Source organism: Sturnira hondurensis, unplaced genomic scaffold, assembly GCF_014824575.4.
Source record: "Sturnira hondurensis isolate 20B ecotype Veracruz unplaced genomic scaffold, ASM1482457v3 Scaffold0021354, whole genome shotgun sequence".
Classification (NCBI taxonomy): domain Eukaryota; kingdom Metazoa; phylum Chordata; class Mammalia; order Chiroptera; family Phyllostomidae; genus Sturnira; species Sturnira hondurensis.
Window position 1 is genome coordinate 9,631,170 of NW_028093985.1, and position 15,760 is coordinate 9,646,929.

The 15,760-nt window shown below is 36.0% G+C and overlaps 1 protein-coding gene across 3 annotated transcripts in view; it reads left to right on the plus strand.

Moving 5' to 3' along the window:
* VCAN (versican) overlaps nt 1-12,893 on the plus strand; it is a 108,134-nt gene extending 95,241 nt beyond the window's left edge. For all 3 annotated transcript variants that reach the window (XM_037032232.1, XM_037032230.1, XM_037032231.1), the window contains 3 exons: nt 5,486-5,630; nt 11,076-11,258; nt 11,421-12,893. In XM_037032232.1, coding sequence (XP_036888127.1) covers nt 5,486-5,630; nt 11,076-11,258; nt 11,421-11,548 — 456 coding nt within the window. In that variant the 3' untranslated portion in view covers nt 11,549-12,893. The remainder of the gene's footprint in view (nt 1-5,485; nt 5,631-11,075; nt 11,259-11,420) is intronic.
* Nucleotides 12,894-15,760: the final 2,867 nt, after the last annotated feature.

A 15,760-nucleotide genomic window follows, 5' to 3' on the forward strand; every position in this document is an offset into this window, starting at 1 on the left:
TTTTCCCATCCAGCCCTCAAAGAGGGTTGATCAAGGCTAGGTCACCCAGGATGGATGCTTAAAATCCCAAATGAAGAGGAAAAAATTGATATGGGAGTGGCGATTTTTCTCTGCTCATTTCAAAAATCTGTATTTCCATGTGTGTGAAACACTGTGTGTGTAAAAGATGCTCTATTACAGCCTAATAGCTCAAACTGGTTCCCTGGGGAGAGATGGCTTCCTCACTTTTAGCTGTAGTGAAAAAATTGTATTATTAAACCTAAAGTCAAAGATTGGTTTTGTTACACTATTTCTCTCTGCAAGTGATATTAAATAAGGTTGTAAAGCATTTTTGAGGAAACAAAGACAGTTAGTTGTTCAGAAAACTGAAGTTTCCTTTGCTTACTCTGTTTGGCAATAACATGGAGCAGAATCAAAGCACCCTAGCCAAAATAAATCCGCACAATGGAGCTATCAGATATGAGGCAATAGTGTGACATGTTTGTGGGTATCAGACATTCCTATAAAAACCACAGCCATAAAATTTGGTCCTGCACCATTAAGCCACGGCTTTGCCAAGCAACAACACAGAACACACACTTTAAATCACTGTTGCAAGCCAAATCTAATTCCCACCAAAAACAATTAAATCGTTTACCAGAGGTCTGAGCCTGGGCAGCTCACACCCTGAGAATCACTTCCATGGCATGGAATCTGAGTCTCATTTCAGTGTGAAAATGAGCTGGTCATTGCTCAGATGAGGAGAAAATGTCAGCTGCAAAATACAGGGCAGTCAAATGACTGTAACTTGAAGTGATATTTGTTGAGGTTAGATTTAAAAGGGTCAGCTAAGAAATCTGTAAGTCCTTCCTGATAAGCTGCAAAGATCCTTTTACAGTGTTTGTTTTTTTATCATTAGAGAAATAATTCATGCTTACTCTAGGGAAGTTGGAAAGTATGTAAGAATACATTGAATAAAATATAATTTCAGTCTCTTACCACTTAAATATAAACTTTGTAGCATCTTACTGCATTTCCTTTTGGTCTTTTATACACACAGAGCTGCATCTGAGAGTACGTATTTTGCTATGTGTAGTGCACAGCTTTTTGCCCAAATTTTTGAGGGAAAAATAAGGATGTGCATTATTCATGGGTAGTACTAATTCTGTACCTATATAAATATTTTAAATTCTTTTATTTATGCTTATGCATTAAAAGTGTAACTTTAGAAAGCAATAATTATATCCATATGCAAAATAATACCCTGGAATATGATAATAGGTTTTGTCCCTAAAAATAAATAAATAAATAATTGAATTAGAAAATTAAAGTGAAAGTATTTTTTTTGAAAGTTTGGACCAAAAACATGGGTGCGTATTACACCTAGCAAAATATGGTATGTGTAAAATTTAGATCATTGTGTGATTTTAGTATTTGGCTTTTTAATTTTAACTTAACATTTTAGTATTACCCATCCCCTTATACAAAGACAGGATATTAAGGGCTATATGATATTTTATCTCTCTGGCTATACCATAACTTATTAAATACTTGTTCACTTTAAAAGTAGTTTCCCATTTATTGCTAGTATAAATAGCATTTTAGACGGAATATTGTTCACATTCATAATTATTTTTTAGGGTAGAATTTTAGAAATAGAGTCATGAGGTCCAAGGGTAGGAACTTTTTGAGGCTTTTGATATGTATTGCCAGATACCTTCCAGAAAAGTCACCTATTCCCATCAGCTCTGTCTGTAATTGCCTGTCTCACCTACCACTTGTTAGCAGCAAGCAACATCTTGGGTCGGGGTAGGTGTGGGTAGGGGAGGATGCAACACACTCTGGTTCACTGTTTCTAAATGTCAGACTATTTATTAAAAAACAACAGTATGTGCTCAGCATTGTTCCTGGCACCAAGAATATAGCATTGGACAAAAGGACCCCAGATTCCTGTCCTCATGGAGATTACATTCTACTAGGGAGAAAAACAATTAAGTAGATCATATGGGATGTTAGGTGATAAGTGTAAGGAAGAAAAAAGCAAGACAGGGAGATGGGCAGCGTGGGCAGAAGGGAGAAAGGGGGAACACTGCAAGGTTGGCAGATACTATTGGGAGGTAGGACGTTTTCTACTTTTGAGGACATTTCTTGATTTCTTATAAGAGGGTTAGTTAAAAAGTAAGCTAGAAAGTACTGTGTTCCAAAATCCAAATTAAATTTTGAGGAACTCTATAATCTTTCAGAGACATTAAATGTAGATATCTGTCATTTTTAGGGCATTCCTATTTTTTGTTTATTATTTTTATCCTACCTTAAACCATGTGTTAAAGACAAGTTCGTTATACATCAGCAATGGACTGGATATGACTTTTGTATCGCTGTTTTCTTGCTCCATTTCCTTGTTTATTACCTGTTAAACGAGTGCTGTGAAAGGTAATAAGGGAAAGGAAGTAAGCAAAGAAAAGGAAAGTAGAGAAATAAACAGAAAGCCAGTTCAGAGTGAAGGTCAGTTCCAGGTCCATGGGAGACTTGCTGGTCAGTTACCTGAGTGAGTGTGGTCTTCCCAGCTGCCCCTCCAGGGCCATCTGGTGGCACTCAGTGGGATGACTCGGTCTACTGGAGTTGGGTGTAAAGCCATCTAATTGCTGGATTTGGTTTTCCACCAGAGAACGAAAAAACAATCTTCATTCTTTTTTCAGCAAAAACAAAATACAAAAAACTGTATTAAGCTTCCCTTGGTTCTTTGCAGTTTTATTGCTCTTGAAAGACTCTTTTCAAAAATAAATAAATAATAAATAAAGTCAAAATCTCTAGTCTCCTGTGTTAATGTTGGCATGATCAAAACTTTAAAGAAAGATGTAGAAAAAGTAGATCTCAATACTGAAGTTTTCAAAGTTTAGCCTTTTTATTAATTGTTTTATCAAAATCTTAGCTTTTCACCATATTTAAAAGTTTTGAAAACCACCCAAAGGAAGAAAAATTATAGGCATCCTCTGGAATGTTTATTATACATTTCTAAAAGACATAAATATAAACAGTGCTCTTGGGAATAGCTATTAGGACCATTTGTTGTTGTCGTTATTGTTCCCTGAATTCAGAACAATTTCCTTCATTCTTAGATATAGTTCTTTCTTTTTTGCCTTTAACTTTCTCAAATAAAATCTCTTAACTCATTATTTCAAATCACAGACTAAATGTCATTTAAGAAAAGACCAACAGGGGTGTCCAACTTGTGGCCTGAGGGCCACACACGGCACAGGATGGCTATGAATGCGGCCCAAGACATAAGCGTAACTTTTTGCTCATCAGTTTTTGTTAGTGTTTGTATATTTATTTATTTAATTTTTAAAAATATATTTTATTGATTATACCATTACAGTTGTTGTTCTATTCCCCCCTTCATTCCCCTCCACCTTGCATACCCCTCCCCGACCATTCCCCCTCTTTAGTTTATGGCCACGTGTCTCAAGTTCTTTAGATTCTATATTTCCCCTACTATTCTTGCCCTCCCCCTATCTATTTTCTACCTACCATCTATGCTATTTTCCATACCTTCTCCCGCCTTCTCCTTCTCCCACTCCCCTGTTGCTAACCCTCCATGTGATCTCCATTTCTATGGTTCTGCTCCTGATCTAGCTGTCCTCTTAGTTTGCTTTTGTTTTAGGTGTGGTTGTTAATAACTGTGAGTTTGCTGTCCTTTCACTGTTCATATTTTTCATCTTCTTTTTCTTAGATAAGTCCCTTTAACATTTCATATAATAAGGGCTTGGTGATGATGAACTCCTTGAATTTGATCTTATTTGATCTTATCTTCTCAGATCTTATCTGAGAAGTATTTTATCTGCCCTTCCATTCTAAATGAAAGCTTTGCTGGATAGAGCAATCTTGGATGTAGGTCTTTAGATTTCATGATTTGGAATACTTCTTTCCAGCCCCTTCTTGCCTGTAAGGTCTCATTTGAGAACTCCGCTGACAGTGTTTGTATATTTAATGTGTGGCCCATGACAAATCTTCTTGTAGTGTGGCCCAGAGACACCAAAAGGTTGGACCCCCTGAGTCTAACTGCAGGCCCAGAAAAGATAGTCAAGTGAACCATTGTTATGTAATTCTGAATCTCTATTTCTACCACGTGAAGGAAGTTTGTCAAAGCTATTTTGTTAGCATTAGATTTTATGTAAAATCACAATAGACAAAGCATGGTGGGAAAGTGATACTCAAGTTGAGCAAAAAAGACACTAAACAAACAAAATTGTGCTATACGCCATTCTAGTTGGGAGACTCAAGACTAGGAAAGTGGACTCTTATTTATAGTTTAATATTATTTTCATCTCATGTTTGTTATTTTGAGTAGGGGAAGGAGCTGTGTTTCTCTTATGATTATTGGTTGATATGGAATATTTTTAAGTAACAAAAAACTGAACATAAACCAATGGTTGTTTATTATCTCTAAGGTTGAATTTACTTCTGATGCTGTTAGATTTTTGTAAGAGACAATGCATAACAAGTAGCTAGAGGAGGGCTTCATTCATTGTGGGTGATGAACAATACATGCCATGTATTATGTTTTGTGTATTATGATGATGGAAGACAATGATATTTCCAGTTATATATCGTTGGCCAGAGTGGGGAATCCATAGGTACCATTTATGATAGAGATATAAAGGTAACCAGCAGCAAAACACCCAATCAATAAAATCCTTTTCAAATACCTGACCATACAAAAAAGATACCAAACATAATTATAATAAGATATATTTTTTAAAAGATTATCTTTTATATCAATATGTATTAATGCGATAAATGTTTCTATTAGGAGAAATCAACTTCAGGATTAGATCTTAAAGCGAAACGCAACTGCATGGTGCATGCAAGATCACATCTAAAACAGACTAACTCAGAGAGGTTGAATATAAAATTATGTGTGCAGGTATGGTAGGTGAATATATAAAATAAATACAGCAAATGCCTCAATTTTTAATGAAATCTGAGATGTTCATCAAGTAAATGCATTTGGATTAAAAGGCACATTCAATGAGACAAAGAAAGGTACTTTGTAGTGGTAAGGTAGGGAAGAAAGAATACCGGTTTGCTTGTGCTGTAATTACAGCTGTGAAGGTGATATGTGTGCCCAAGGGCCGGGGGAGGACAGGTGGATTAGAGCGGTGAGACTATGGGTCATTTCTCTTGTTGCCCTTTCATGAACTCTTATAATTAATGGTAATAATCACATGGTTAGTATTTAAATTGAGCACTGGTCATGTATTTAGAAATGTAGAATAAATTTCCTCAGATACATCTCATTGCCATAGGAAAACACATATCACTGAAGAGAGGCTTTGAGCTACATACATGTAGTATCTACTCAAACTATGAAAGTCTTTTTCTTTACCACCAAAATCATTTTAGCAAGTTGGTTAGACATTTAGTCCACTGTAATTTGATGGTGATTAAGTCCAGTGTCATGCTTACCACATGAGGCTCTTTGGCGCCCCCTCCGTTTCTGCAGCAATATGAGAACTGGAGGCCCAACCAGCCCGACAGCTTCTTTTCTGCTGGAGAAGACTGCGTGGTCATCATCTGGCATGAGAATGGCCAGTGGAATGATGTTCCCTGCAACTACCATCTCACCTATACTTGCAAGAAAGGAACAGGTAATAATCGCTCTGTTAATTATGTACACTTAATCTGCATGTTCATTCTCAAGTATACTCAGGAAGACTAAGCTTCATTCTCCAAGACACAAACTGGGTGTCGCACACAAACATCGTCTCTTGTTGCTCTGGAATATTTCATCCTTGCTCTACAGTTTAAAAAATTTGTTTTCAGTAGTGTTTTCACCATGCTTTTCAGGTCCTCAAGATAATAATGTAGTGTTCACGTAGAAAAATTACCTCCAACTATATTTTTTAAAAAAGGAACAACAGTCAGCCCAAGGACCTAAAGATCTATTGATTTTGATGAAGAAAGCATTAATAAAATATTCTGGGGTTTTTACTTAAAAAAAAACTGCTACTGTTTGACCATGCTCAAATACGCCCATGGTTTGAAGCCCTGCCCTCCTGCAGCGGGGCCTTGGTCTGCAGGTCACAGCCATCCTTATCCAGTCTTACCTCTTTTTAACTGCCTGGGCTCTGGAGGCTTCAAAAATTTTAGACATTTTTAAAAAGCTTATTGTATGCTTATAAATCATAGAATAAAAAAGCCATCCCTACATCCATAGCTGAATACCTTCAAGATGCAATTAGATAAAAACAGTTGTAATACAACTTCCATAACAAAGGGAATTGCTTAGTTTACATTAAACAGATAAAATTAAGAAAGCTGATTTTTAAAAAGTGTGTTGTGTTTATTATCAATCAGTATAGTATGTTTGAATGTCTAAGGCATACTGTATGGACTTCTTCCTTAAACTAATAGAAATTCCATAAATATTTTCTAACTTGTTTGCAATAGATAATGGTGTTAAAGCATGGATATTTAATCTCTAGGACTAGACTTTCACCCACCTCAAGTAAGAGTACAAAGTACGAATGCAAAATATAAAGTTCAATTGATTTGTTTTTGAATATAAAAGTAATAAACTAGAAATTCACACTCTATAAGTATTTTAGGAAACACCAATAATGAGACACATTATTAGAATAAAGAGAACACTACAATACACAAAGCTCAGCTAAAACGCAACCATCATTTGTGCCTACTTCACTATTCTCTGATCTGAAATAGAATTTACTGTGAATGTCCTTTCTACGTGAGCTGCTTTCCTGACTGTGTGCATTACTCTAGCATTTCTGCAGTGGGACTTGTGAAAAGAGCAATCAGGTGTCTATTCTCCCTGTTTCTAATGTAAGAAGTCGGTAATGAACTGTTTGTCTTTATCCGAATGTTGTATTTGCATTCTCAGCTCTCCAAATGGTCCTTGGAGTTGTCTTTCTCATGTTGTGATCTGAACATTCTCGTAGTTCCTGCAGCAGGGTTCCTCAGCACCAGCACTCTTGCCACTTTGGGCCAATGCCCCAAGTCGTGGTGGCGAGGGACTGTCCTGGGCACGGCAGAATGTTTAGCATCATTGCGGCCCTCTGTGCACTGATGGCCACTAGCATTCCCCTCCATTCCACATCCTTCTCCTCAGCTTTGAGGCAACTAAAAATGACTTCAGAAATTGTCAGCTGCTCCTGTGGAGGGAGGGAGAGGAAGGAAACTACCCCACATTTGAGAATAGCTGCCCTATAGCTAAGTAGTGTTCACAAACCCAGCATCACAATTTACATTTCCCAATGGGGAAAAAGATTTATAAAATATTGGTTCTACTTCATTAAAGGAGAAAAAACAAAACAAACAAAACAATCCTTGTATTTTTTCTCCCTACTGTCTGATTTTTATTTATGTAGATTTAACTCTTTGTTGACCAATGATCTGGGTAATTATATGAATTTTATAAATATCTGTAGACTTTTATGAGAGATACTCATTTTTGCCCTGGCTGATGTGGCTCAGTTTGTTGGGCATTGTCCTATAAACTGAAAGGTCACCGGTTTGATTCCCAGTCAGGACACATGCCTGGGTAGTGTGCTCTGTCCCCTGCTGGGGCGCATGTGGAAAGCAGTACGGAAGTCAACTTGTTGATGTTTCTCTTTCACATTCTTCCTCCCTTCCCCTCTTTCTCTAAAAAAAAAAAGATTCTTATTTCTTCTTTCAGATAGTTTAGACATCTTAAAACATAAGGATCTAAATATTTCTACTTTAAAAAAAAATATTTTATTTATTTATTTTGAGAGAGAGGGGACGGGAAGGAGAAAGACTGGGAGAGAAACATCAATGTGTGGTTTCCTCTTATATGTCCCCTACTGGGGACCTGGCCTGCAACCCAGGCATGTGCTCTGACTGGGAATCAAACCGGCGACCCTTTGCTTCACAGGCCCCTGCTCAATCCACTGAGCTACACCAGCCAGGGCTAAATAGTTCTACTTTTAATTAAATATCTGTAAAGAAGGATTATAATAAATACAAGACTCTGTGTGTATATGTGTGTGTGTGTGTGTGTGTGTGTGTGTGTATATATATATATATATATATATATATATATATATAAAACAGAAGACCTCAGTGCATACTATTCACAGTTCCCTGGAACATGCTGTAGGTTCTATCTAGTCCCACCTATTTATTTCCCAGTTCCAACCATGGATAATGACTTAGTTCCTTACTTTTCTCTTTAGTATTATCACATATGTTTGTATCTGTAAACAACACATTATTTAGTTTTGCACATTTAAAAACTTTATATAAGTGGTATCATACTGTATGTATTTTGTGCCTTGCTTTTACTTGTTTGGCATTATGTTTGTGAGATTTATCCATGTTGATGCATGTAGCTGTATTTCTTCATTTTTGCTGCTGTATAGTATTTCATTGTGTGACTATATAACATTTTATTTATCACTTCTACTGTCAGTGGACATTTGGGATATTAAGTTTTTGCTACTGTAAACAATGTTTCCATGGGCATTCTTCAACTTGTTCCTGGTAGACATCTGTGAGTTTCCGTAGAGTTTTTCCAGCAATGAAGTGCTGAGTGGTAGGATGTGTGTGCCATCAAACTTACTAGAAAATGCCACGTTATTTTCTAAAGTGGTTGTTACAGTTTGCACTCCCACCAGCCACGTGCGAAAGGCCCTGTTGCTCCACATCTTCGCCAACATTTGGTATTTTGGGACTTTGACATTTTTTCCAGTCTGGTGGGTATAAATATTATCTGTTTTGATTTAGTTTGTACTTTCTTGGATACTTTTCCCTTGGTATCATTTCATAAACTTGTATGTCATTCATGGCTTATCTTTTATAGTTTCTGTTGATGTTTTTTGTTTATTTTTAAAAATTGGTTGCTTTCCTTTATATATTGATTTGTAGGAGTTTATACTCTGATTACTAGTCCCTTGACAATGAAATATTTTGCAAATATCTTCTTGGAGATGGTAGTTTGTCTTTACTCTTACCCAATGCTTTTTTTTTTTGATGAACAAAATTCATCAATTTTTACATTTCCCTATATGATTTCAATCTCTTTTTACCTCAAGAAACCTTTACTACCCTAAAATCATAAAGATTTTCTATGTTGTGTTCTAAATGTTTTATAGTTTTGCGTTTTATATTTATATAGTTAAACCATCTAGAATTGATTTTCCATGCATTTTCTAAGGTAAGGAACCAAGGGAATTTTTTTGCGGTAAAAATACCCAATTGTCCAAAAAAATGAAAAGCTACTTTTCCTCACTGCTTTGCCATGTTGCTTCTGTCAAATATCAAGCATATATGTGTGGGTCTATTTGCCTGTCCTTGCCAATACCACCCTCACAGAACTATTTTAGCTTGTCTTCACATATTCCTAGTTTTAGAAAAAATCCGTACATTGCTTTCCTCACAATTACAAAGAAAACTTCTTATATGTCAACATTACATAGAATTAAGTATAATGAGGTATCTAATTCATTATATTTAATCTTCTGTGTCAGTTTTGTTTCCTTCTACCTGATACTAGCAGGTATCTGGGCCTTGGTACATGCTTTTCATAGTACCATAAAAGAGTGCAGGTTGGGGTTATCATCGAAACACATACATTGTGTATTTTATTAATTGAAAACAATGTATTATTGTAGAAATTTCTGCTTTAGAAATTTGTGTAGATCAAATACACACACAAATATTTCTAACTTATTCATATATAATATGACTTTATAATCTATTTTTAGGTTATGTCTATCTAAGGGATAATTCTTATATGAATGAAAAGAGATTCTTGGACTGTGTTTTCTTAAAGACAACTTTGTTTGCTAGGGGTCAGTATGTCCCAAGCTGTTTTGTCAAGCAGGAGTAAATTAGAGGAACTAAGAATATAAGTTAAACCCAAATTTGTCACTGCAAAAGGAGAATATGGTTGCAAACAGCCTTATGAATATGTAAATAAATTTAACATTTGCAAACTCTTACTATTAGGATGTTAACATCCGAACATCTTGGTACCAAGTTTCCTGGTAATCATCCTCCCATTGAAGAATCGCATTATTTATGGGAGAAGATAATATAATATGTTCTCATTGTGGGCCTTGTGGTGTCAGAATTCTTAGGAATTGGATAGGAAATGCCATTTAGGAAAATGGCATTTATAATGAAGTTACAACAAAGTTAAATTATATTTTTATACAAGATATATAGCAAAATACAGTCACTTACTGAAAGTTAATTTTTTAAAATATATCATTCAAACCAAGTATACCAATGTTGAATAAAACTGTAAGTTCAAATTCAGTTGAATCAATTTGTTCAGTGTCTTGAATTTCAAAATTATAAGGTTTTTTTTACTTTTCTTTCTTTTTTATTATTTTCTCTCACTAAGTTGGTTGGTATTTAGAATTTTTTGTTGTAAATTAAAAATTATAGTTAAATATTCCAAGATTTACCTTCATTACTCTTCTCAAGAGCTGAGATTTATGTTTTTAAGGTAGTTACAAAACAGCATGACCGCTGTGCCCTGACTTCCTGCCATCTTGGTACAGAAGATGGAAGAGAGTAAACAGACTTAAGTAGAACCATAGCTATCTTACTCACACTGCACAGTCCATATTTTGTCAATACTTTGGACATGTTCTGTCCATATTTTGGAACCATGATGTTATTATAGATGTTAATTTGGGGGCGGGAGGTAACAGTAATAGTTAATTGTTACAAATTCATCGTTGGTCCAAGTGAGGGTAGGAAATACGTAAAAACTTTGGAGTAGTGATGAAGATGATTCCACGGGGCCACGTGAAACAGGTGCTTTTCAATTTGGGATTTTTCTTCAGGAAAGTGACCATTTAACACTATGGTTCTTTAATAAAATGCAATTCAAAATGACATAGTCTGAGATTCACACTAAGCCCAGAGCCTCAATATTGAGATGTCATCTTTTTTGAAAATTTTCAATTTGTTAATTCTAAGTGATTGCTTTTTGATGAAGGTCCTTGACTGGGAACATAAAGAGCAAAGAGATAAAAAGAAATTCATACTGATAGAAATATGTCGATGATTTGGAAATAACTTAATTTACTTTTCTTTAGTTGCTTGCGGCCAGCCCCCTGTTGTAGAAAATGCCAAGACCTTTGGAAAGATGAAACCTCGTTATGAAATCAACTCCCTGATTAGATATCACTGCAAAGATGGTTTCATTCAACGCCACCTTCCAACTATTCGTTGCCTAGGAAATGGAAGTTGGGCCATGCCTAAAATTACCTGCATGAACCGTAAGTGGTACTTTAGAAAGAATGGACAACCGTGCTATAACAACTACTAGACAGACACCTACATTTTACAGCTGCGGTATTGGTAGTTTAGGGTATGGAGCAAGTAATATTGTTGTGTTTTCTTTCTTTCTTTTTTTCTTTCTCTTCTTTCCTTCCATGTAGCATCCGCATACCAAAGGACTTATTCTAAGAAATACTTAAAAAATTTGTCCTCATCCAAGGACAATTCAATAAATGCATCAAAACACGAGCACCGTTGGACCCGGCGGTGGCAGGAGTCGAGGCGCTGACCCCTAAAATGGCGAACATGGGTTTTCATCATTTCAGCCAAAGTCCTAACTTCCTGTGCCTTTCCTATCACCTCAAGAAGTATTATCAGTTGGACTGGATGTTTGGACCACGGTCCAGTCATTTTGGGTTGCTGCGCTCCCAAAACATTTTAAGTGGCAGCATTGGCATTTAAAAAGAAAGCAAACGAGAAGAAAGAAAAGGAGGGCAGAGAGTAACCATTTGCAGCCTATCTGGTTTCTTGGGTTTCTGCTTGGCTCCAGTGCAGATCATTTTCTAACGTATACCAGCCTACTGTACTATTTAAAAAGCTCCATTTCAGTACCAATGGCAATGTAAATAAGATGATTTAATGTTGATTTTAATCCTGTATATAAAATAAAAAGTCACACTGAGTTCTGGCATATTTAATGATGATTATGGAGCGTTAGAGGTCTTTCATCATTGGTTTGGCTGCTTTGGGTAGTTTGTTTAGGCTGGAAATGGTTTCACTTGCCCTTTGACTGTCAGCAAGACTGAGGACGGCTATTCCTGGACAACGAACAAACACTCAGTCTCGTGGGTCACGCTGCACCGTCTCAGCTGTAGGTGCAGCTGGCTTCCGTGGGCCGCCGAGGCCAGGCTAATGGGATCCCGATGGAACGAGGGACTGCAGTGTGGACCTCCTCTTTGCTGCATTCCTTTTTCTTCACTTACAAGAAAGGCCTGAATGGAGGACTTTTCTATGACCGGGAGCATTTTTGGGGGGTCAAAGTGCTAATTATTAACTCAACCAGGTCTACTTTTTAACGGTTTTCATAACACTAACTTTGCAAGGTTCCAGATCAACACATTTCACATGGGTGTAGATCCAGGGCTCTGGAGGGCGGGGGATTGTTAAAACAACAACACACATTCAATGAAAAAAAATTTGTATATATAACCATTTTAATCTTTTATAAAGTTTTGAATGTTCATGTATGAATGCTGCAGCTGGGAAGCATACATAAATAAATGAAGTAAGCCATACTGATTTAATTTATTGGATGTTATTTTCCCCCCCACCTGAAAATTGACATAGTATGCTAGCTATGTTTTCAGTGTTAGCCTTTGTACTTCTCTCACACAGTTTGGAACCATACACTCTTAGGTACTTTGTCCCTGATTCAATAATGTGACGGATAGACTGCACCGAGTGTTTATTACAGAAAGAGTGGAAACGTGTATAGCTTTCAGCAAATGGTGTTTGCCCATTCTGAGCAAGAAGCATATATAGAGAAATAGTTAGGTGTATGTGTTAAAATGTCTCCCTATCTCTTACCACTCGTTTTCTCCCCTCTATTTGAATAAAGTGACTGCCGAAGATGATTTTGAATTATTATCCAATTAATTTAATGTTTAAATAGAAGTCTGTAATGGAAAGAAGGCATTTAGGAGTCTATTCCTAATTTCAGTTAGAATGATCGTGCGAAAAGTAGACAACATAAGAATTGCAAATAGCAAAAGAACAGCCTCAGCTATCATTCCTTTTCGTAAAACCTCCTTTGCTTAGAAGTGACCGCAGTAGCTACAATCATTCACACTGCCTTTGTGCCAGGTTCCTTGGTTGCCGCATCAACTGTAACCCACCGCTGAGTGTCCCAGAGCACAGAACAACACTGTCGGCCTGCGAGGTTTTCCGTTTTCTTTCATTATGATGCACATAATACATTCCTGTATTTATATTATACCATGTATAGTGTATAATGTGAATGATTGTGGGGTTTTTTGTGAATGAAAATCTAAAATCTTTGTAAGTTTTTATATCTGCTTTTGTTTCACCAAAGAAACCTAAAGTCCTTCTTTTATTACTATGACTGGTCTGGTTATTTATAACTTTAATCCTAATATGCACCAACATTTTTATATTCTGGTTCCATTACAGAGTACGAGCTGCTCAGATGAAATGATTTTGTAGCTAGCAGAGAGGTGATTTATATACATACCTGCAAAAATTGAGACGATTTAGATAACGTTTACATCTACATACCTATGCAGTGATCTCAAATGTGAGAGTAACATGCAGTAGGAAAAGTGATAGCTCAGATTTACCGAGTGCTTCCAGGTTTAGTATCTTACGTGCACCATCTCCCAGTGAGCCTGTGAGGGCACTGTTACTTCCCCCTGATGAGGGATCAGATGTAGAGAACTCAAGTTATTCATCCAAAAATACGTAATTAGTTTTTAGTGGATGCATGTAAGCTCTAGATCCTGAACAATATTCTCAAGAAAAAAAATAACATTATGTTCCTAATTATTACACATTTAGGAGGTAAAGTTACCGGTTAGACAATCATTTAATTAATGATCAGATGTCAAAAACATTGTTTCTATCCACCTAGATATTTATCCATCTTTTCATTTTTCGTTCAATTACTATTTACTAAGTACTTACTACCTCTCAGGCACTGTACTTAGCTCTTGAGGTCTGGTACAGAATGAATTAGATAGGTCTCAGCCACATAAATATTTATACTGGATATAACACCTGGGGTTTGTTTCATGGCCAAGTGTATTTGATATCTTTATCGATAACTTGGAAGAACAAATCCAGTACATGTTTTGCAGTTGTACAGAAGATGAAAAGGACAAAGGTGAGTTGAAAATTCTGTTGAGGTTTCATACTTAGAATGTCAAAGTATATGGGAAGTTGGGCATGAATAGATTCCGAAAAGGAGATTCTTTTTCTTGCTGAGTTTATCCTTTTAATCTGTAATCTCATCTTTTACATGGAACTTGAGACAAAAATTATTCAAAAGAGTATATACTAATTTGCATTACTTGTGCATACCCTTTTGGATGTTTATAATTCCACCAAGCAAATTTTTGTTACTCTGGGTACAAATAATAAAAACTGAGATGTTCCGTCACCCAGAATACTGGGACAGAAGTTCCAGGAGACCTGCACTACTCAAAATCAACCAGAGGTAGTTTTCTATTTGTGTCTAAAGGCAAGGTTGCATATCTGGGGAAGAATGGGGCCCTACTATTGGTGGCTATTTAGGAAGCGGTGGTCTTCCAGGGTAGCTGAAATGGAAAAGAGGGAAGAGAGGTTGTATAGGGAGGGGTACATCATTTTAATGTGGTGACAAATAGACCTTTGCCGAAGTTAACTAAATTTGCAATACTGTGCAGGAAATAGAAAATGGATTAATTTTGAACTAATTGCTTCAGAAGTCATAAATTATGTAAAATAAAGTTACGGAGCTTAGAAATAAACAGGAAAAATATAATAGGTTGCACAAGGTTCAGAGCTGATTTTGTGCATCATCTGTGCATGAATGCCTGCCAAGAATAGAATCCACAAGAGAAAATGCATTTTAGATAAAGGCAAAAAATGTTACTATGTGGCTAAGAGGAACATGTATAAAGGACACATGGACAAAGCCAAAGCCGGGTAGGATCGAGGGTGGGAGGTGGGGCGGGTGGGGCAGGAAAAGGGGGAGAATGGAGGCAACTGCATTTGAACAATAATTTAAAGAACAGGAAATAAAAAAGGACTCTGATAACATCAACATATGTTAATGTGTTTCCCCTTTTGTTTCCTAATATTCAAAATGCAATGAAATGGTTTTTGAAGGAAAAGGCTCATAGTGATATTTTTGTACTGATACACATGTGCTTTTTTTTTTTTTATTGTGCTACAATTGCCATTTGCTAAATGAACCAGAATTCACTCAATGGTTCTTTTCTAAAACAAGTCTAAACTGAAAGTTTATAAATGTCTTTGAGTGAGTCATTCAAGATTGTATAATCTTTTCCCATTATTACTCATTTCTGTATGTTTGGATCTCAGCTGGAGGAGAAAGAGCAAATGCCAAACAAGAACAAAACTGGTTTTTGTTGAGGTGTTTACAGAATAAGCAAAGTCTGGGTTTTAATTGGAATTTAATTCAGAGTTCCATATGAGTTCCTCAAATGATCCCTGTTGAAGATTAAAAGTTTGCTGCCTTAAAGCAATAATTATTAAATATTTTTAAAAGTGTTGGCTCTAAAGGAAAAATTTCCATTACTTTTTAAGTTGTCAACTCTAAATTTTTTCATCATAAAGTTAAAAAATTGCAAAGGATGTCATTTTTTGGCATATTTTAAATATTGCCATTCTAAAGTCAACAGGTAACATTACTTTTTAAAATACAGTCAATGGAATCTAAATAACATAATGATTTGAATCCTACTATCATCCATTTAAAAAT